The sequence below is a fragment of the Protobothrops mucrosquamatus genome, unplaced genomic scaffold (genome assembly GCF_001527695.2).
Source record: "Protobothrops mucrosquamatus isolate PMUCROS unplaced genomic scaffold, P.Mucros_1.0 scaffold3741, whole genome shotgun sequence".
NCBI classification, from domain to species: domain Eukaryota; kingdom Metazoa; phylum Chordata; class Lepidosauria; order Squamata; family Viperidae; genus Protobothrops; species Protobothrops mucrosquamatus.
The window spans coordinates 1-22,106 of NW_015389694.1; the positions used below are offsets into that span (position 1 = coordinate 1).

At 36.4% G+C, this 22,106-nt stretch overlaps 1 protein-coding gene across 1 annotated transcript in view; it reads left to right on the forward strand.

The window, feature by feature from the left end:
• Window positions 1–245: 245 nt before the first annotated feature.
• AK9 (adenylate kinase 9) overlaps window positions 246–22,106 on the forward strand; it is a 42,975-nt gene continuing 21,114 nt past the window's right edge. Inside the window, exons 1-18 of the mRNA XM_015827501.1 lie at window positions 246–363; window positions 1,076–1,215; window positions 1,295–1,475; window positions 2,158–2,302; window positions 3,838–3,954; window positions 5,519–5,605; window positions 6,800–6,954; window positions 9,322–9,478; window positions 10,290–10,408; window positions 11,753–11,813; window positions 12,573–12,668; window positions 13,461–13,538; window positions 13,996–14,073; window positions 14,558–14,764; window positions 16,590–16,726; window positions 17,829–18,041; window positions 19,783–20,058; window positions 21,938–22,059. Coding sequence (XP_015682987.1) covers window positions 289–363; window positions 1,076–1,215; window positions 1,295–1,475; window positions 2,158–2,302; window positions 3,838–3,954; window positions 5,519–5,605; window positions 6,800–6,954; window positions 9,322–9,478; window positions 10,290–10,408; window positions 11,753–11,813; window positions 12,573–12,668; window positions 13,461–13,538; window positions 13,996–14,073; window positions 14,558–14,764; window positions 16,590–16,726; window positions 17,829–18,041; window positions 19,783–20,058; window positions 21,938–22,059 — 2,444 coding nt within the window. The 5' untranslated portion in view covers window positions 246–288. The remainder of the gene's footprint in view (window positions 364–1,075; window positions 1,216–1,294; window positions 1,476–2,157; window positions 2,303–3,837; window positions 3,955–5,518; window positions 5,606–6,799; window positions 6,955–9,321; window positions 9,479–10,289; window positions 10,409–11,752; window positions 11,814–12,572; window positions 12,669–13,460; window positions 13,539–13,995; window positions 14,074–14,557; window positions 14,765–16,589; window positions 16,727–17,828; window positions 18,042–19,782; window positions 20,059–21,937; window positions 22,060–22,106) is intronic.

Here is a 22,106-nt window from a genome sequence, read left to right on the forward strand (position 1 = left end):
TATCCCATTTGTACAAGACAGTTCAATATATTGATAATACTAGTATTATTATAATATTAATGTATTGATATTAATAATCTTTTAGAAATTTCAGAGAAGTACGATTCCCACCTGCTATCTTTTATTGACCAAGTTGTTTGTAAAAAAAAAATAGCACTGAAGTACTCTTTCAAACTGGCTTTATATTTCAAAACCAAATATCCAATATTAACTAAAGATATTTGTTGGCAATTCATGCACAAGCTGTTATGTGGTTTTGTTCAGTCAGTAATAACCCGCCTTGAATCCATGGGCCAACGGAATGGAGCTCTTATAACCAAGCTTCAGAGTGCAGATGAAGAAATGTTAGATGGCCTGGAAAATGTAAGTGTGATGTTTGTATGTACTCTTATTGGTTGCCAGTAGAAATAGCGCACTCTCATATAAAAAAGAGAGTTGCTGTAAATGCTGTTAATAGATTTTTCTTACTCGTAGCAGTTTAAAGCAAGTGACACAACTTCAAAGAATGCCCTAGATACACATGACAAGCAGTTTATTGTGATTTCTCATTCCTCCACTGTTATTGTTTATTGTGTGCTCTTTGTTTTTATATTATTTTATCCTGCCTTTATTATTTTTTAAAATAAGGCAGTGAACGTATCTAATACTCTCTCCTCGTATTTTTCCCACAAGAATAATCCTATGAGATAGGTTGGGCTGAGAGAGAGGGACTGGCCCAGTTACCCAGCTGGCTTTCATTTCTAAGGCAGGACTACAACTCATGATCTCCCGATTTCTAGCCCAGTGCCTTAACCACTAGACCAAAACTGGCTGTATAAATAAAATATTCCTACATTTCATTTCTAAGAAAAATCCTAAAAATGTAACGATGGCTTCTGACAAGAGCTTATGTTTAAACCTTTCGTGTCATCCCTCAGTGGCACTCATATATCAGATAATTATTTTAACCTTCAGCAGCATGGTTAAAATTAGTGACATAACGTTTGAAAAATATGTGATGGTCAAATAACCTGTCACTTTTCAGTACAATACGTTTTTCAAGGGCTTCAGTTGTTTCCCTTATTTTGGCACTCAGGGTGAACTTTTTCGGGTGCTTGCATCCTATAAACTTGTAGGCCCTAGACATCGATGGCATCGCAGCAAATGGGGCCGAGCGTGTCCTGTGGCTTTAAAAGATGGTGACATTATCATGGGAACTGCAGACAATGCTGTTAGGTAAATAGAACTTCATTACCCCTTAATACAAAATACACTTTTCTAAGGCCGTAGTTCTGTATTTTTGCTTTCTTTGTAGCTTCTTAGGTAAGATGTACCTGCTTTCTACAGAAGAAACATTGAAACAATTCATGCTGAATCCCCGTTCCTACCTGCTGCCTCCTATGCCACTTCCACCTTGTAAAGTACTGATAATGGGCCCTCCATTATCTGGGAAAACAACCCTGTGTGAGTTCCTTGCAAACCATTATCAGGGAAAAGTGAGTATAAATTAATTTTAATATTAAAATCTCAAAGGGCCTGCTTATAGAATATCTTATTTAAATAGAAGACTCTTAAGCACAATGACTTTGACAACCAAGAGCTTGGTACAGAACAACAAAGAATATGCATATCACTGAAACTGGGAGTTGTATTCCTAATCACTTATTCTGGGAGACCAATTATTAAAGGCCAGGTAAATTTTGCTTGGATTTCTTTGTCACCTGATTCTGTTGAGCCCTATAAATGGCAGTTCAAAGTTTCTTGCTTAAAAGGTGGCACTATAGGTTTCTATATCAGGTTTCTATATCAGCTTTTCTCTAGTGATCAAGGAAGTTTACATGGGAATCTGCTTTCATACTATTTATTTATTTATTAATTTTTTATGCCACCTATCGCCCCTACAAGGGACTCTGGGCATCTGCGCACACAAAATTAAGCATACAGGAAAAATGATATTCTATAATGTTTTTATATTCAAATATAACAAGGTTATTTTTTAAAAAAAATGAAATACTCATTTTCACTATAAAATTTGGAAAATGAAACATAAAGGGGGACGACAGTATTAGGGCTAGGGCTATTGATGCTCCTACTTTGTTTTTTGGTAAAGAAACTGGACAAATTGGCAAGTATCTGCCCCTCTATCCCTAGGACACCATGTTCAATGGTTTTCTGTAGGTTCTTGACATGGAAGTTCTTCTGAAAATGCATTATGAACAAGCAAGACTAGAACTCATTGAGCAGACCCGAGCTGAAGCAATCCTGGTGGGCATTGCCAGAGTGAAAGAGAAAATGGAAATAGAGCAGCAAATGAGGGAACAAGGTGAGATGGTTCCATGTCAAAGCTAAGGAGCTCAGTTGTTTAGATATACTTGTTTCGATTCAGAAGTTCTGTAGAATGCTTCTGCAAGGACTTGCTGAATGAAAGAATGAGCATTGCAGTGGTTGACTGCAAGCAGTGAGAAGAAGGGGGTCATTTTTTTCTCTTTTCCATTGGGATATTGTTTTTTTAGCATTTAAATATTTTCTTGGTAAAGTAAAACAATGAGGAGATATGAAGCACAATCCAAACTATAACATTTTCTAAAATTATCAAAACAAATATGCAAAATACTGTACTTACTGTCATTTGAAGAAAGAAATATATCCATAAAATACTAATATAAAACTAGCTCAGTCCTTCAATATATTATTATTACCAGCCACAGAGACCACCTGTTCCTCTATCTTCTCAGTATTAATACAGTATGTTATTTCAATACAAAATATATATTTTTGAGAAAAATATATTTTTGAGCTCGTTATTATGGTTTTATGTTTTAATCTTGTTTAATGTTTTTATATACAGATCACCAGGAGTTTCTCTGGAGCTTGGCTGTATAAAAATCTAACCATCCATCATCCATCCATCCATCCACATGTTTTTATTGCCAAACAATTTTTAGCTTAGTTTTTCTGCCAACAGTTTTTACTTTGTTGGAACAAGTTTGAACCCAGTGGCAGATGAATGCTAACTAAACTCCCAAAACAATCCTACTGTACATATATTCTTCTCTACATCAGGGATCTCCTACCCTTCCAGCTTTGCAAACCGACGGGGGGGGGGGAGAGAAGATGGTTTCACACAAACAGAGGGTGTGCGCATACACAGTTCCATTTGTGCAAATGGCGGGCACATATACCTACCACTTGCAAAGATGGAGCTGCACACACATACCCACTGCACATGCAAATGGAGCTGCATGCACATGCACGCTCACCTACTGCTTCTGCGGCCCGGTTCTGAACTGGCCAAAGTCCGGTAGTGGGCCACAGCCCGACGGTTGGGGATCCCTGCTCTACATATATTCTCTTCTGTTGGAAACAAAAATAATCTTCACTAGTCTTCCTTTAGAGGAGAGATTGAGCAGCGATCTTGTAAGGCTAGGATGGCAGGTTCATAAACTTCATAAATTGATTAAACCAGGAACATTTCCACATAGGGTTTGTATCACTTCCAAATCGTGGACATTTCCTTTCCATTGTTTGTGTTCAGCAACTAAAACAACTGCAATCTCAACTAGTAAAAAAATTAAAAGTGTCTGTCAGCACATTTTCCAGCTGACAATGTTATTAAAAGGTATAAGATTTCACAAGCTGCAGTTCATGCCATCAGATTCATAGAGCGGCTAGATTTAAATTGGGCGAAATGGAGGTGTGGAAGGCAAGTTTATTATGCAGCTGCAGGTTACCAATACCTTATCAATTAACAAATGTAATTTGTTAAATGCTCATCGTGTTTATTAAGACCTTTTGAAATTATCTGAATTCTTTTCTTAATAGAAGTACTTCATGTTAATTATGTTATTTTTTTTATAGCTGAACTGTTTGCCCAAGAGTTTGGTGAAACGGAACTGGAAAACGAGGAAGAGGGCATTTCCACAGAGGAAAAAAGTTCAGTGCTGCCTAGTGTGTCAACAATTAGTAGCCCAAAAGGTAATCTAAGGATTCATGTTTTTATACATTCTATAGAAGAATAGGATATACCACCAGAGCCCTCCCTACATAGTAAAGTGAGCCCCATCCTGGAATCCAGTTATTTAGGTTGTCAGAAAACTTGTGATACATTTTGTTTTGATATGGATATAAACCTGGCATTATTTCTCCATTGCTATAATGTGATTGGGAGGTCGGTGAGGGTGAATATTTTCATTTGTAAGACAATCTGCCTGCATATTCAAAATGAACTGATCAAACAAACAGGACAGAATCTTTATTTATTTGTGCATTTAGTTTTTGTAAATGGAATTTTGTAAATCTATATGGTCCCAATCTTGAAGTTGAGATTTTACAGTCCTGTAATGAATGATTCATTGATCTAATTAAAAAATAATAGGAGACCATAATTTACTGCTATATGAAATAACAGCAACAAAGTTCAGACTTTTCATTCTTCCTTCCCTTATTTTTTGAAAATAATGTGAAGAATGGAAGCTTTTGTTTCCACTTTTACTCCTGCTCTGTGATGCTAGAGGCTAGGGAGTTATTTATTAAAATCATCCAAGTCCTGAAACTATGATTTATTGTTGGTTTGGTCTCATTTAATTGAAATTTAAATAAACTACAGATAAAGTGTTTTTTCACTTGCTCAGTCTTTTCCTCTAGCACAGGGGTGTCAAACGGCCGGCCCATGGGCCGAACGCATCACAAGGAAACCACGCACACCCCATTGTCAGCAATGGGGGAAAAGTTCCGATACGTTGCGCAACGTCACGTGATGTCGCGAGTTTGACATGTCTGCTCTAGTATATGAAGGAAGAAGGGGAAATATGTGCCATGCTTTATTTCTTAATTTTTTAATTATTTTAGCTTATATCAAAGGAGGCTAGTCATAATTATGAAAAATTATGAAGTAACAGTAAATAAGAAACAATAGTTAACAAACAAATTATTTTTATTTTATCTGAAATTTGAAAGCAGATCTGATATTCATTCAAGTCCATTTTGAGGACACAATTACATATGCTAGACTGTATTTTATGATTCATGATTATGCCCAACTGGTTCAAGCAACCAGACATAAGTTTAAGTCTGCAATCCTATTCCAATTTTCTAGGATTAAATTCCACTGAATTCAATGATACTGACTTCTGGGTAATTACATATTGGATTGTGGTGTAAGTCAACATTCCTTAAACTTTTGTTAGGTAAAAAAGATAGTGATATCATAATCAGAAAGGGAAAACTTGAAGTTCCACTTTCTATGTCCTGCAATAACGATTATTAAGCTTTGCTCCTGCATACCAAATTTTAAAGATCCATCAAATAGAGCTGGAGCCTGTTTTTACACCATGCAGACTCTTGGCATAAGCATTCCTTACTGTGTTGGTATCAATCCAAATAAATTCTTTTCAGTGGCAGGATGTGCTCATCAGTCTAAGCAAAATCAAAGGAACCATGTTCTGATTTAGAATACTATGTGAACCAGCCATAGTGAGTACACACAAAGACATTGTCTGCATAACTCAATGTATTTTATTTCTCTTAATACTTGATCTAGAGGGCAGTATCATAAAGCAAAGTAGTACAATAAAAGAAGAAGATGAGACTGAAGAAATGTCTTCATCCCAATCGGCAGAACAAACAGGTATTACAGATAGCATGTGGAAATTAGGCAGAGATAATGATGGTTATGTGAACAAAAGCATACATTAAGCCACAAAACAATGTAAAAAGCATACATTAAGCCACAAAACAATGTAAAATGTAAGAAATAAGCTCAGATTGCCCTAATTCACTAGAATATAAGAGGGCAGGAGGGGATAATTCAATTGGACTTTCAAGCTCCTGGCTTTCTCTCTCCCTCTCCCTCCATCTCCTATAACAAAATAGAGTTAAGGTTTGTGGAGTCTGCTTTCTGACTTGGCCTACCTTAAAAGGCCAAAGTAAGCAGCATTAATAAATATTTGTAGCAGAAGTACTATTTGCTGTAACTGAAGAATATTAATTATTAATGGTTTACAGGGTATTTGCTCACTTAATCCAAATAGTTATATGATATTGAGAGCAATGGAGATGGGCATCTTTCACTATCAGTTACCGAATTATGTGATTTGGGCATGATTTGATGTAGTGCTTGCCCAGGAAATAACACTAGCCCAGCATTTTCAGCTTTTTTCACTGTGTAATTAATGAAAGAGTCAAACTTTCTCCTTCCCTCAGCATAAAGAGACTCTTTGTTTCTTCCTGGATCAGAATTTTTATTATCCTCCCAGGTTGGAAAAATATGACAGCAAGTAATATCAGCTCCTTTTGCTACTAGTATGCAATCCACTATGAGATTTTTTTTTTTCCCCATGCTTTTTTCCCTAAATATTTCTCTTCAACACTTGGTTATCATGAGTAATAGGAGAAGGCAGACATGTTCTTGTTTTGGACTAGGCTCCTTTTCACTAACAAGCTACGTAGGTTTCTATGCTTTCTTAAATATGAAAACTATATTTTGTAATACGTTTTTTCAACCCATAAAGAACCCAGTGCTGTATTATTTTTTTAAAAAAAAAAACCTGTCCAAAAGAATACATAGGATAGCGTCAAACATTTGTATGAGTAGAATTTTTCTCAAGCGATGGCGTTTTCCCTTTTTTTCTCTTCTCCTTGCTCCCACCAAATTTATTCAGAAGTTCATACAATCCTTCAGTTCAGACTTGGAAAGGAGGGACCTTCTATTCCACTAATGGAAGCTTCCATTCTGCAGAGTAATATTTAACAGGATTTTTTTTATAGAGTTCACTACATTTTGGAATACTTACGCATAGATTTTTTTTTCCTACATAACAAGCCGACATCTCAACAGCACAAACAGAGTCGGAGATCCCTCTTGACCATCCAGATATCCAAGAGGTGGTCCAGAGCGCTATAGAAGCTGCAATGCTGTCTCCAATTACTCTGCAGCCAGAAACATATGTGGAAGTATTAGAAGAAACTATTGAAGAGGTAAAAGCGCCAGTATCAAATGAAAGGCACGCACAATAGAAAGATTTTTCTATAACTGAGATGTTATTTAATGTATTTGAAATTATGTAAACCATTACCCATTGGAATATTACAATTCGGAACGTTGTAAGGAAGATTGCAGATTAGTTTAAACCTAATTACTAGTGTTTGCATGCAGAGAATAATTTTCACTATGGCATACAAACTACCGGTATCAATCTGGGATATGCCATTAAAAAAATTAGAGCTGTTAATATGCCCCGAGCTAATGCTTTCTCATAGTCTGAGAATATCCTTTAAAAATTCTTTATTTATTTGTTCCCCATTACTCGTGTTTAGAATGCTCCTTTCATTTTATGTATTATATATTTTATCTCCCAAAGACATTTTGAATTTTGTAATGTTCTTTTCTTACAAGGGAGGGGTTGTTGTTGTTGTTGTTTTGCTAATATAGAAGAAGGCTATTAAATTTTTTTAGACTTTTGTAGGACTGCTAAAGAGAACCAGGTTAGTATAGTGGCTAAAAGCATTAGGCTAAAATCCAGGAGACTGTGTTGTATAATCATGCCATAGGAATAAAGATAGCTTGATAACCTTAGTCCAATTACTTTCTCTTGGTCCTAGGAAAAAGGCAGTGGCAAACCATTTTTGAAAAACCTTGCCAAGGAAACCATGGGGACTTGTCCCGGCAGTCTCCAAGAATCAGACAAAATTGAACAATTTCTAAACAAAATTTCTAATAGAAAAATGTGGAAATGTCTTGTAATCACTGTGATATATTAGGGGTCTGCAATTTTCATTGGAAATATGATGTATTTCACTGCCTACTTTGTGTTTTAAGATCTCTGTGAAATCTGCTTTTCATTTGCAGCACTTTCTGAAATGAATGTAATTCTCATTCCAGTGTTTCCAGTTATGCTGGTCTCCAAATATCACTTCCTTAATGCACAATTGCCCCCAAAGAACAAAATCTATGTGGATGTTGTAGATCTACAGGCATAAAAGTATTGTTGGCCGGAAATATGAAATGTTTTGAGTGTTCCAAACATCAAACATAGGACTCATTCAGTGTTCCATGCAGAATTCAACATAATGCTGTATTATTTACCAATCTTTTTCTTCATCTTCTTTATTTACAAAAATATAATATTCACATGAAATGTTATATTTCTATGAGTTAAAAGATTTCTGCTTGTAAGCCATATCTATTTTAATGCTTTGGAGTGATTCCCATAGACAGAGTGATGATGAGAGTCTTGTGCAAGTAAGCCTCAATAAACATGACAAAGATTATTCTTCAATAAACCAATATAGGAATTCACTGTTAATTGCCCACTCTGCAATTCTGCTTCTTCTATTCCCAGTGCAAGAAGAATACTTGATGTTAGGTTAATTTAAGAAGAATCATCCAAAGAAAAATGAAAAGACCATTTATTTAAATGTTCCAGTTTTAATAATCAGAAAGCAAAAAGGAGGGGGGGCTAGGTACTGCAAAGCCAGTAAACTCTAAAAATCTCCTTGGAACAGTCCCATGAAAAACATAGGGCTACAACAATTTAATAATCATTTAACAGAATACAGATTGGAAGGGACCTTGGAAGTCTTCTATCTAGTCCAACCCGAGGCTGTGGCCTATTCAGAACCAGGCTGCAAGAGGTAGCCCAGCATATACGCACATGCACAGCTCCACTCATGTGAACAGCAGACCGGCGCACACGCAAATGCACGCTAGCCTGCTAGTTACAAGAATGGAACCGCCTGTGCATGCTTACTGGCCCTCTGCTCATGTGGCCTGGTTCCCCTCTCCCCCCCCCAACCGGGCCGCCAAGCCACAAAGGTTAGGGACCACTGTTCTAGTCCAATCCCCTGTTCAGGCAGGAAATCCTATACCAGTTCAGATAAATGGTTATCCAATCTCTTTTTTAAAACTTGCAGTGTTGGAGCATTCATAACTTCTGATCCAACACTGTAAGTTTTTAAGAAGAGTCTGGACAACCATTTGTCTGAAATGATATAGAGTTTCCTGCCTGAGCAGGGGGTTGGACTAGAAAACCTATAAGATCTCTTCCAATTCCGTTATTCTGTTATCTGAATTATATGTAACAACTGAACAAAAAACAAGTCTTTCAAGGAAAAGATTTGATCTAGCAAGTGCAGATTGTCATAACTTTGTAACTGTCTCTCTCTGATATGTAACATACTTTTTAATGAATTAGCTTGTTGGAATATTTGATGAAAATTCTATTGCTGAGGAAAAATTCATGCAAGCCAGTTAACTGAACTCAAAAATGTGTCTTTATTCTAAATAATGCACTTGTCATTCTGAATGTTCAACCATTTAATGTGCTAATTGCACTCTTATTTCAGCTACAGAAGACAAATTCAAGCAGATATCCAGGAGCTGCAAGTAAAGGAGGATGGATAGTGGATAATTTTCCTCCATTGACAGAACACTGGAGTGCTTTGTTAGAAAAAGGAATCCTACCTGATATTGTAATTTGTTTGAAGAATGTTGAACAAAATGGTTAGTGAATATTTAGACATGGATATATAAAATGAATATCATTTAAGGAATAATCATCATAACTAAAGTAATAAGTTTTCAACATGTTCTTTCTCCCAGCTGTAGAATTTGAACGCTAAAAATGTGAATGCTGTTGTTGGATTCCAATTCCCATCAGCTTCATCCAGTATCACCAATCAGAAGTTAGGAAACCTGAAGCCTAACCATAGCTGGAGATTCAATCCTTGCTTTAGAGATTTTTCAATTTTAGGTTGCAAATAACATAGAAAAGAACTGCACACGGAGAATTGACACATTAATCTTAACATTATTGTATCCTACTTTACCACCAGTTTAATTCCTTGATTAATGCATACATTCAATAAAATGTGGCATAAATAGTTATATACTATTTATTTCCTTCAACTACTCAACTAAAATTTATTTAGTTATTGAAAGACATTTGATTTCTTAAGACAATGGTTCCCAACCTTTTCTATACCCCGCATCCCTAGAACACTTCTGATATATTCTCGCACCCCTTACAAAAGTTCAAAATAATGGCAACGAATTATGCATATACACTATAATTTTGAAAACCCAAGTTTTCGCACCTCCTGGAATATCGTCTTGCACCCCTGGTTGGGAACCCCTATCTTAAGATATTTACAGCAATTGCCTAAAGAATGCTGTCTAATACAGTTAATTGTTATTATTGGGAGCCTTATGCAGTTAAGCATTATTACTGGGATCAACAATATCTCTTTTTTTAAATTATATATTTTCTGAGATGTGGTACACATCTGTTGTATTGTTTTCTATTATATTGCAGGGCAGTTGGTACTGCATAGACTATACCAAGCACATAAAGAAGAAATTGATGCTAATATTATGCAAAGGCTAATAGATGATGCTTTGAAAAAGAAACAAGAGGAAGAAGAAGCAAAGCAAGTATTTAGAAAAGGGAGGAGGGAGAGAAAGATTTAATTAAAATGGACTGCAAAGAAGGTTGGTCTGTGTAAAAAGAAAACCCCAAACCCTGGTCTTCTTTGGTGCCATGGTTTTCCTTTACAAAGAATAAACTGATTGCTAAGTAGCCCAGTACAGATTTAGCTTTTTTTTTTTTACTGAAATGTGTATAACCTGTTAGACTGACTATGGGCAGACCAATATGGAATTTTTTAGAATAATTCATATTCAGGAAGATTGCAGTTCATTTTCATTCATGTTATATTATCGTTTGAATTGTTTGAATTCTATTCCAAAAAATGGTGCCTCCAGCCAAGCCTAACAAAAATAGAAGTAGCCACATTCCACCTCAGCAATAGGTAAGCAAAATACCAGCCTTCAGTGAAGTTCCGGAACTATATTTTACAATGTAATAACTCTCCGAAATACCTGGGGGTGACACTGAGCAGATCATTGACCTTTCAGCAACACCTGGAAAAAACAGCTGCAAAATTGAAAAGCCACAACAATTTACTGAACAGACTGGCTGGTACATCCTGGGATGCTGATCCTAACACCCTACGAATAATAGCCTTGGCATTGGTTTATTCCACAGCTGAATATTGTACCAGAGTGTGGCTTAAGAGCGCCCACACCCAAATAGTCAATATCAACTCAGGCAATGCATTTCATCTCTGGCACGTTGCATCCCACTCCTGTGCACTGGTTATCAGTACTTAGCAATATTATACCACCCCACATTAGAAGACAATAAAGTCTCATTCGGCTATGGTCAAGGACGTTGAACTACAAGTCCCTCCCTATTCACCAGGGCAATTGACAGCTTGTCACAAGATTGAAATCCCATAGATCAGTTTGGAAAACAGCTATTCAATTAACATCTGGAGAGGAATGGTCCAAGGTACCTTCTTGTGGCCTTACCAATACTGATCCTTTTACCAAACCACCTGCTTTTGACTTGACTTGCTTTGTCTGGTCGAAATTGAACAGAATTGGGTGTAATATTGGAAGAATTGCCTCTGCCCTGTGTCAGTGGGGAATGGTAAGAGTCCCCTTGTTGCAATTGTGGTGCTGATATGCAAACTATTGAACATATTGTGCAAGATTGTCCACTATGTGTGTTCTCTGGTTCCCTAGAAGATCCAAATGAAGCAACATCAGAGGCAATTGCCTGGATGGACATCCAGTTATGAGGCCACTGCCATATCCCCATAGAAGATTTACTTATAATTACATGGAGAGTGTGTGTGTGTGTGTGTGTGTGTTTCTCTTCTGTCATGTCCTCATCTTCTACTAAATAAATAATAAATTGCATGAACTTCTAATTGCAGAAGAGAACTGCAAGAAATGTTAAAATTGCAAGCTCAGGAATCTGCTGAAGACAGAGGTAAGAAATACAGTTGTGTATTTAGAATTATTACAGCAATGAAGTTAATTTTGTGCATATTAATCATATTGTTATACTCAATGCTTTTTTTGTAAAAAAAAAAAAAAAAAAAAAAAGTGCCGGAACTCACACACGTCATACAACCCGCCTTGCCTACCCTACAAGCTTCCATCCCAAAAAGGTGCTGGAACTCCATTCTGGGCATTCTATGACAAAAAAAAGCCCTGATTATACTCAAAAGCACTATTAACAAGGAAGAATTTAAATCTGGGGCATGACTCTGTTCCTACCATTCATCATACTTATACAGTATATGAATAGGATCCACCAAAACATAAAAATGGAACTGGAAGGCAGCTGTTGCATATCATAAGGGTATTAGGAGAAATTAAGCAAATGAATGGCTTGGGCCTCATAACAATATCAGGAAATAAATTTCATAGATATGAAGCCATCGATTTCTAATGGCTATCCCAAGCAATTATTCCAAGTTCTGAAAATGGATGACTTTTGGTTGATATTCAAGTACTCCTTATAACTCTAAACTGTGGAATCTGGCATGCTATCTTTATTTGTAATTTTAGTATTCTTGTCTGATTGTATTATATGCTATTTGAAAGCTTAAATTGGAATCTAATTTTGGGTTGTCTGTTGACTTTCTAAACTGTTTGTATTGTTTATAGTACAGTAAAGTCCCGCCTAGAGTTCCAAAATTGCTTTATAAATGTTCCCATAGAAATGTTTTTCTTGTATTTATAGGATCTACAGAGTTTCTGGAAGATAGCTTTGGACTTGAAAGAGGCCAACCAGGACAAGCTTATTCTTCTGAATCTAAACAGAAAGAAATGTCTGGAGGTTAGAATATCTGTGATGTTTTAATTATCTTTTTTCTTCTGACAAACATCAAGTTGTTTTATTACATTACTATGTCTGTAACTTTGCTACAGAAAAGCTGAGGGCAGCAAAGTATTTTTCTTACCATGTCTTCTTTTTCCAATTTCTTTGACAATGTTTTTGCTACAAATAGTATTATTCTGTCTGCTAAGAGATTCTTACAGTATAATTCTCATGTGGAAACACCTATTTCTGCACTGACTGAACTAAGATGGCATTTGAATCATACGAGTAGACTAACATCTAACACACAAATATGCAAGTTATTCCTACTGAGAGCCATATCTGGCCTGTAAACATCCCAAGGACACAACTGAAGTATGTATTGGGTAGAATGATGGCAAAGAAATTAAAATTGCACCGAAATTACATATTACAAATATTACAATAGTGACATAATTACTCTCCAATGATATATTAATAATTTTTCTATAATGATGTATAAATAATTTTTTTTGTTACTTAATGGAAAGATAGACCCTGAAAATCAGTTTACCCCTTCTATAACCAGCTATTGAAGTTCAAATCAAACTTGCATCACAGAAATTATACATCACAAATAATTACACAATTAGCATCTCCCTTATTGGTATAGTTTACATTAACTTTTATTGAATACTTTTATATTAATAATCTTCAGTTCTCTATAACTTTATGGTTTCTTAGCATATTTTTTAGCTTTACTGTGATTATATGGGTTACGTGAAATCCACTTAATAAGAAACCTCAGTGTTTTTATATATCTGTGTACAGAAACAGTGCAGTTTGTAGATCAGAGTGATGAAGCACAGGTTTCTACGGACTCCAAAGAACATGAAGAATCTAAGACAGGTTAGATTATATATATGTGTAAATATATATATCAGTAGTAGTTCATTATAGGAGACAACTACTTTTACTCCTTTAATCCTATGTCACTGTTAGAGTTTTTATTGTTTTCACTGCATTTTTAATATAAAAATAGAATGAGCACCTGTGATTTGATGGCCTTATAAATCTATCAACATCATCATTATCATTAATGTAGCCTTTATTAAATATTATCATTTGCATTTCATTCTTTGTCACCATCTAATTAATATATTTGTTAGTTTTTCTTTATAGAAAGCCTTTTTACTATGGTAGCTTAATCTGATAAACCTTCGGAAGCAAAGCCTACAAAGTGAAAATTATGCTAATTTTTAATTAGCAGTTCAAAAGTGCTACTTTCTAAATATTTTGAAAGTTCTTAATGTTTAAAATAAACTATACAAATTAAATAATAATGATTCTCTCTTAATCTCCACAGAATCAACAGAACCCCTTGAAAGTGAAGAAAAATCTGTATCACAATATGAATACCTGAAAAGTATTGCATCTGAACTAGGTTAGAGGTTGACCGGGTCACTCATCCTGCCAAGGGATGGTCTGCATTGAATAACCCACAATGAATGGCTTTGTATAATCATTCCAATTCTTTTTCTTAAAAATGTACAGTTGAAACAAACATTTGTTGTGTGCCCCGTCCCAATTTAATGTTGCTATTATGTCCTCCTTAGAATACTTCATTCTCCCTCCATCCAATTTTTCATTGTTCCCTCAATAGTTTCATGAGTACACCTATTCTTCATTGAGCTGTTAGAGGAATTTCCTTTGTTAAGTATTTCTCCCTCCTGCTTTCAGATTTCTGAACTTCTGCAGAAGTCCTCCGGGTCTATTTAGTTTGTTGGTCCTCCTTCTTGTAAAGTCTTCCATTGTAGCTCCATAAGAACTGGACAGAGTATCAAGAAGAAAGTCCTGCCAGAACACATAGGAGACCATCTAATTGTTAATACATAATTGTTTCCTAAGATGCAACTTGATTTGTTTAGGAGTCACAATGCCTGAGTATCCTGAAGATGGTTTTCCAGATGTAGTAGAAATGGAGCCATTTAAAAACAAGGTCAGCCAGTTCCAGAATAACTGGCAAAAATTGGAGTCACATGTTGCAGAATCACCTTTGGTCCAGATTACTGAAGTGGAGATTGATGGCCAGACTCCAGAAATGCTGCTTAATAAGAGTATGCAAGCTATGCAACGTAAGTAATTCACATTCACTGTTGTTTCAAAATTATTTCTTCCTCAGGAGATTTGGGGTGGTTTTTGGCTTTGTTTTATTAACAATTTCTTCAAATTATAAATAAAGTTGGCTAAAGCAAGCCTGTACAAATTATGAGCTACAAATAACACCTTATAATTGTGGCCAACATAGTATTGTATGTCCACGTGCTTCTGCTACTTGGAAAATAAACAATAACAGCAAGAGAAATTATTTGAAGTTAATATTTAAAATTCTATAAACCTTTAATTGGTTTAATATAAAGGCTGTTTTAATATGAATGCAGTATCCTGAATAATCAGCATGACTTCTTTTACTCATATTTGAAAAAGTATTCATATATTAAAATAGAACATTTTTTTAAAAAAAAATTAAATGGACTGCCAGCAGGAGAATAGAAGGAAATGCTCTTGCCACTTTATTCTGAAATTGAAGGCAATGTTGACATCACAAGTTGGGTGGCTTCATCTAGAGATAAATGAACAAAACAGGACTTAATTTTTTCTTCTGGAAAATCAGAGGATTCCATTAATAGTCTATTTGAAGAGAACAAATGAAGGGAATGGGATCTACTTTTCAAATATGATGGCTTTTCCTGCTGAATTGTCTCTTAGGATCAGGTACTGTTTGTGAATATGAATAGGGGCTCACAGCTTCTGCTTAAAGAGTAAATGTCCACTGTAGCCAGAACTTTTGCACAACTCCATCTGATGCACCAGATGCATTCTTCCTGAATCAAGGGGCCTTCAGACAGCCACCTATGCCCTAGTTATTTCTTGGCTTGACAATTGCAATGCTCTCTACATGGAGCTGCCTTAAAGACAACTCAGAAGCTTCAACTGGTCCAGAATGTGATGGGGTGAGGAGTGATGGGCATGCCTCATTATGCCCATGTAAGAACTCTGCTTCACAAGTTGTAATAATTGCTGATTTAGTTTCAGGTGTAATTCAGGATTCTGTTTGTTACCTATAAGGTCCTACATGGCATTGAGCCTTTTTAACAGGAGGTTCTGGTTCAGATATTTCATGATTTATAATTATGATAAATATAAACTATCAGCACTGCTTTTATTCTGCACAATATGGATTCATAATAAACTTTGTGCTTGTATTCGATCAGGGGTCTTCAAACTTGGCCCTTTTATGACTTGTGGACTTCAACTCCCAGAATTCCTCAGCCAGTGTGCCTGGCTGAGGAATTCTGGGAGTTGAAGTCCACAAGTCATAAAAGGGCCAAGTTTGAAGACCCCTGTATTAGATGAATAATATCATGAACCTTCATTTCCTGAATATATATTTCTGTGAGCTTTTTATTTTAATTCTAAGGATTCATGTCCTATAAAGGCTGACACCTAATGTACAAGAATATAGAAGTACAATGGGTGGTGCTGACAATTGATAGAAGATTGTCTCTTACATACCTGTAAAAGGGTGGGACATATCATAGCATAATATTTTTTTTTCATTATAGCATCACTGTGGTTAGGAGCACATAGCTAATGCACATAAAGATATTCCTTATGATCCACTGATTTCAGCAATCCTGTATTTGTACATTTACATTTACAAATCTGATATGTTAGAACTCTAGTTTTTAGCATGGTCTACCAACTTTTCATGATTGTTAAGAATTTGTGAATTAGAATCCTAATACATTTCTGGAATACCAGAATATAATCTGATCAATCTGTGGCTTGAAGAATTTCAGTATCATATAGAATTCCATGCATATTCATATTTTATCTCTGATCCTGTATGTACAGTATTTTTTGAAAAAAATAAAATCTGAAAATTATCTCTGACAGAACCTTTTAAATATCATGGTTGGGAATTATCGCCTGAAGATGAGGATGAAGAACAAGAAGATTTGCAGGCTGAAGCAGAGGCTCAGGCAGAAGAAGAAGAAGAGGGTGATGAAGAAGAAGAGGAAGAAGAGGAAGAAGTAAGCTCTAGCTCTCAACTCAATAGATTATTTTAAACTGTAATTTACTGAATGACATGATATTCAAGATAACAATTTATATAACTTCATCTTTATAGAAAGAGTATAACTTAAAGAAGCTACAATGTTTGCATATGAACCAAAAGCAATTATATTTTTGCATAAATGCAAACGTGGCTAAAGAAGTCTATCCATAACCCCTACTTTGTGGAGTCCTGTAGGGCTCAGTACAGTACTCTCTCTGTTCCTGTTTAACATAGATGTTAAACATGGCAATGGATATCTTCCCCCTAAGGCTGCTGATGTTTTGTCTTGGTATCTGGAAGCTGTGGGAGTTTGGATGGGGAACAACAGCTTAAGCTCAACCTAACAAAACTGAGGAGGCTTGGGTTTGGTGACTTCTGGGAAATTAGCTGGATGGGGTGGAACTGCCACAAACAAACCATTTGGAGTCTTTCTAGACCAGAGGCTTACAACCTTTTGGGCACCAAGGAACGGTTCCATGGAGAAAGGTTTTCCTGCGGACTGGAGGGGACGTGGTTTTGTGTGCTGCCTGCATCCCGTGGATGGAGCTTCACTTGTTTGCGGGGACTGGTTTCTGGCATGCCGCGACCCAGTGCTAGTCTACGGACCCGAGGTTGGGAACCCCCATTCTAGACACATGGGAGTCTTTCTGAACATATGGCTCCTGCTCATGACCTCTTTCTCCCACCTCCTTATCCCCTATTAGACTGGTTATGTCTTAAACAATGGAGGTTTTCTTAAAATTATTTGTTCATTAGATTTAAATTTAACCTTAGATCCAGGCAGCTTATATCTGAATTTCCCTTTATTTTATCCCCCAACAATTACCCTATGAGAGAGGCGGGGCTGAAAGACAGAGTGATTGAGCAAAGTTACCCCCTCAGTTGTCATGGCTGTGGGTAGAATTGAAGCTGGATTCCTCATTCCTTGTTCAACACCTTTACTGAGTATAGAATGGATCTGCAGCTGCTTCCCACCCTCTGAATTACCAAGATCTGTGCCAGTGTGTTAGAGTAAATCCAGATTCTTTAAAGTGTTAATATAAATAATCTTATCAGAAATATTTTGCTGTTTTAAGGATGAAGAAAAAATTGCTGAGAGGAAGAGACACATGGGAGATACAAAGCATTTCTGTCCAGTGATTCTGAAGGAAAACTTTATCCTTTACCCAGGAATTTCTGAAAATGCAGCTAAATATCGAGAAAAATACTATTATTTTTCAACTCCAGAAAACAGAGATAAATTTCTAGAAAATCCTGAGGAGTATGTTTCTCACAATGAGCCATTAAAAGTATGCAGATCTTACATCTATGGGCTATATAAATTAACACTGATTGAGGTTCCAATATTTTTCAAACATGTACCTCCATGTGGGCATCTGTGTTTAACTATGCTTACGTGTGATATTTTAACAGAATGGCAGTGGTGATGATATTCAGGTCTCCGCGTGACATATTGGATTCCTCCACTATGAATCCAAAGTTGGCATATAGCAAAAATTGGTTCAGCACGAGATTTTTTTGGACTGATTTGTTATGTGCAAAAGCAGTTTCCATTCAGAGCATCTGGGGAATATTGTAATCTCATTTATGAATTGCTGCTGAATTAAATTTGTCTTAATAAAGGACAGCTGCTCTAATGCAAAGCAAAATCTTGGAGTGAAGAGGATATATCAGACTTACTGTCCTCTACAAACTATTGGGGCATAGTCTTTCTGACAAAATATTCTGAGACCTATGCTCCTTTCCTCTTCAGTAGCCCAACTGATAAGTTGCACTTGGGTCTGAATATTAATTTACTGTATGTATTGAATTAGAGGTTATTTCTGAGCAAGAGAAGGTTGAGAACTCAATACTGAAGTGCAACAGTTACAAGATACTGTTGGCTCTGATGACCAGAGAAGGAAAAGGTGTCAGTCCATGTATTAATATCAGAATAACAGAGTTGAAAGTGACCTTGGAGGTCTTTTAGTCCAACCCTCTGTTCAGGCAGGAAATCTGATACTATTTCAGACAAATGGTCGTCCAATCTCTTCTTAAAAACTTCCAGTGTTGGAGCATTCACAACTTCTAGAGACAAGTCGCAAATCAAGCTTAGTTAAATGGAGGTTTCATTGTCTTCTTTCTTTGAAGATGGTTCTGAGGCTCACTATACTATACTTCCACCTCTATATTACTTAAATCAGGGGTGTCAAACTGCCAGCCCATGGGCTGGACATGTCATTCAGAAACCGCACCCACCCCATTGCCTGTAATGGCAAAACCAGCCCGATATGTTGCGCAACGTCACATGACATTGCGAGTTTGACACCTCTGACTTAAATGAATAACAATTCAGTATATCAATAAAACCAATGTTGAATTACAATTCCAAGCACTCCTTGCTAGCATGATTGGTAATGCCAGGGATTGTAATCTCACAATATTTGATAGATAACAGGTTCCATCCTTCCTTTAAAATACAGATCATATTTTCATTTGGTAAGTTAGGAAAAGTCTTCTTTGAGACACATCCATGTAGTTTTCTTACAAAAATTGTTTACCATTGCCATCTTCTGGGATCTGTTTTCAATTTCACAGTTTTGACTCCAGCTCTGGAAATTTTGGATGGTCTCTCATCTAATGACTAACTTCATCAGCCCCTACTTAGCTTTTTGAGATCATCCAAAGTTAGCTAGGTATTTCCACATAATATAGCTGGGTTGCTTACTTATTTGTTGTTGTTTTTTAACTGCTAAGGCTATGCAATTCTACAGATTTGATTCCAGAGATGCTTTGGAATGTGCAGAATTATGAATGCAGCATCTGAGTAGAACAGCTGTCATAGAACATACTTTCTATATATAATTCAGTTACTCATGCTGAAGTATTTACTATTAGTAAATAATATCTTTGAAAATATGGATCTTCTACCTGAAGTTTCTCAAGTTTCTCAAAAAGGATTTTCCTAGAAATATTTATTCAATAATCTTATTGATCAAAACCTTCTCTTTTAAAAAGCTATATAATTATATTCACACATTTCCTTTTTAGGCTCCTCCTATAAGAATATGTCTGTTGGGGCCACATGGAGTGGGTAAAACAGGCTGTTCCCGCTGGTTAGCAGATAAGCTAAATATTTTTCATATTCAATTTGAAGAACGTTTGCAAGAATTGCTCATGCTCAAAACAGGAAAAAGAATTGGTCTTGAAGAAGAGGAAGAGGAAGAAGAAGGTGAGGGAACACAAGAATTGGGAGAATCCACTATTCCTGAAAATACACCAGAATTTGAATTTGAGAGTGAAGAGGAAAGTAAGCAAATTCATGAGGTAATCGAACTACTGTATATATTCCTTGTTAGAAAATGAGTTTCCATCAAAGAAAGCTATGATGGGAGATGCCAGTATTATTAATGGAAAGAAAAACTATAATTGTAATTCCTTCTTTTTAGCTGATCTTCAACCACTCTCTTGTGCCAATTCAGCTACAGGAAGACATTACTCGTTTCCGATTCTTATTTTTAAAATGTTAAATTAGCATCTATTCACTCAACGTTTTATACCAATTGACTCCATATTACAGCAGGCTAAACATGTTTGGAGGAGAGATGATGCAATAACATCAGTCTAAAAGAACTAAGTCTCATTAGCCGAACAGTCCACCAAACCTAATGTATGGAGTGCATGCTATTTTGGTTGAATATCCACAACAGTGCAGAAATTATGCAGATATAATGTCCACTCTACAGTACAGATAGTCTTCAACTTATACATGAGCCCATAATTACAATCATTAATTGGGTGATCATGTAATTGCATCCGATTTTATGACCTTTTTTGCTTGGGTTATTAAGCAAACACAGAAATCATTAAGTGAACATGGCATTTTAAAAGCAAAAATAGTGGTCATTAAGTGAACCCATTGTTCACTAAGGGGCATTTTTTGGCAGAAATTGGAAGTAAATTCTGGTTTCCGGCAAAAATGTTGTAAACCATGGCCACATGACGATGGAATGCTACAAATAGCCATAAATGCAGGCCGGTTGCTGAGTGCCCAAAATGTAATTTACACTTACAACCACTGCAGCATCTCCATGGTCACGTGATCAAAATTCAGATCCTTAGTGTTGTGATTCCTCGTCAGCCAGTGGACCCGGCAGCTGAGTCTGGGGAATCGGAGGAGGAGGAGGAGGGGCCTGGAGTGACATCAGAGTCAGAGGAAGGCTCTCAGGTGCTCCAAGACATACAGTCTGATGAGGAGCCTGGCCCCTCCACTCGCGCTCAGGCTGAGACACAGCTGTGCTGGGAGGCTGAGTTGGACAGTGATGAATCACAGCTGGAAAACATCCAGTATGACATCAAGGCCAGCAGGCAAAGAAAGTCGGACAGAGGAATGCAATGGAGCGGCTCCAAAGGCAAAGGAGAAGGCATTAGAAAGCCACGCCTTGGCTGCATAATAAAAGGGAAGATGTGGGAAGTTCTGGTTGCTGAAGGCAATCGTTTGTGTTAAGGAATCAAGTTTCAGTGAATTGTGTTTTCTTTGCCTTTGCCTTTGGACATTTTACTCAGATCTGTACATAATAAAAGGGGATTGGTTTTTTCCTGCGGTTCCAGCCTGCTTGTTGGAAGAGGGGTTTCTCCTTGTGAGCTTAACAAGGACTCACGCAGGCTGGGACAGAACACTTGGCAACTGACTCATATTTATGACAGTTGCGGTGTCCTGGGGTCATGTGATCATCTTTTGTGACCTTCTGACAAGCAAAGTCAATGGAGAAGCCAGATCCATTTAACAACCATGCTACTAACTTAACAAACTTACAGTGATTCACTTAACAACTGTGGCAAGAAAAGTTGTAAAATGGGGCACAGCTCATTTAACAACTGTCTTGCTTAGCAACAGAAATGTTGGGCTCAATTGTGGTCGTCAGTCGAGGACTCTCTATTTTTTTATAGATATATCATTAGAACAGACTAAATGTACACTTGCTCCATGAATGCAATTTCCAGGAAATGAAATCAATGTTTTCCATTCAAATTACCCAGTTTTATAGTATGTAAAATATTAAGCTCTATGACTACATACTGTAACTATGTAATTATGAAAGAAAGTTAAGTGAAACCTTCAGTTATGCAAAATTATTAATCAAAATTATTAATTACATTGCCACTTATTAGATAATATTTTCATGTATTTTTATTATTTTAACAGAAAGAAATGCAATTAACAGATGAGGAAGAGGCAATCAAGGCCAATATATTAGAAAATGACCCAATTCCCATGGAAGTGCTTGATAATATTGTTCTTGACTGGTGGATGAAGGAACCATTTCGGTAACTATTGTTTTTTTTAAAGTAATCTCACTTTTTTCCTCTATATA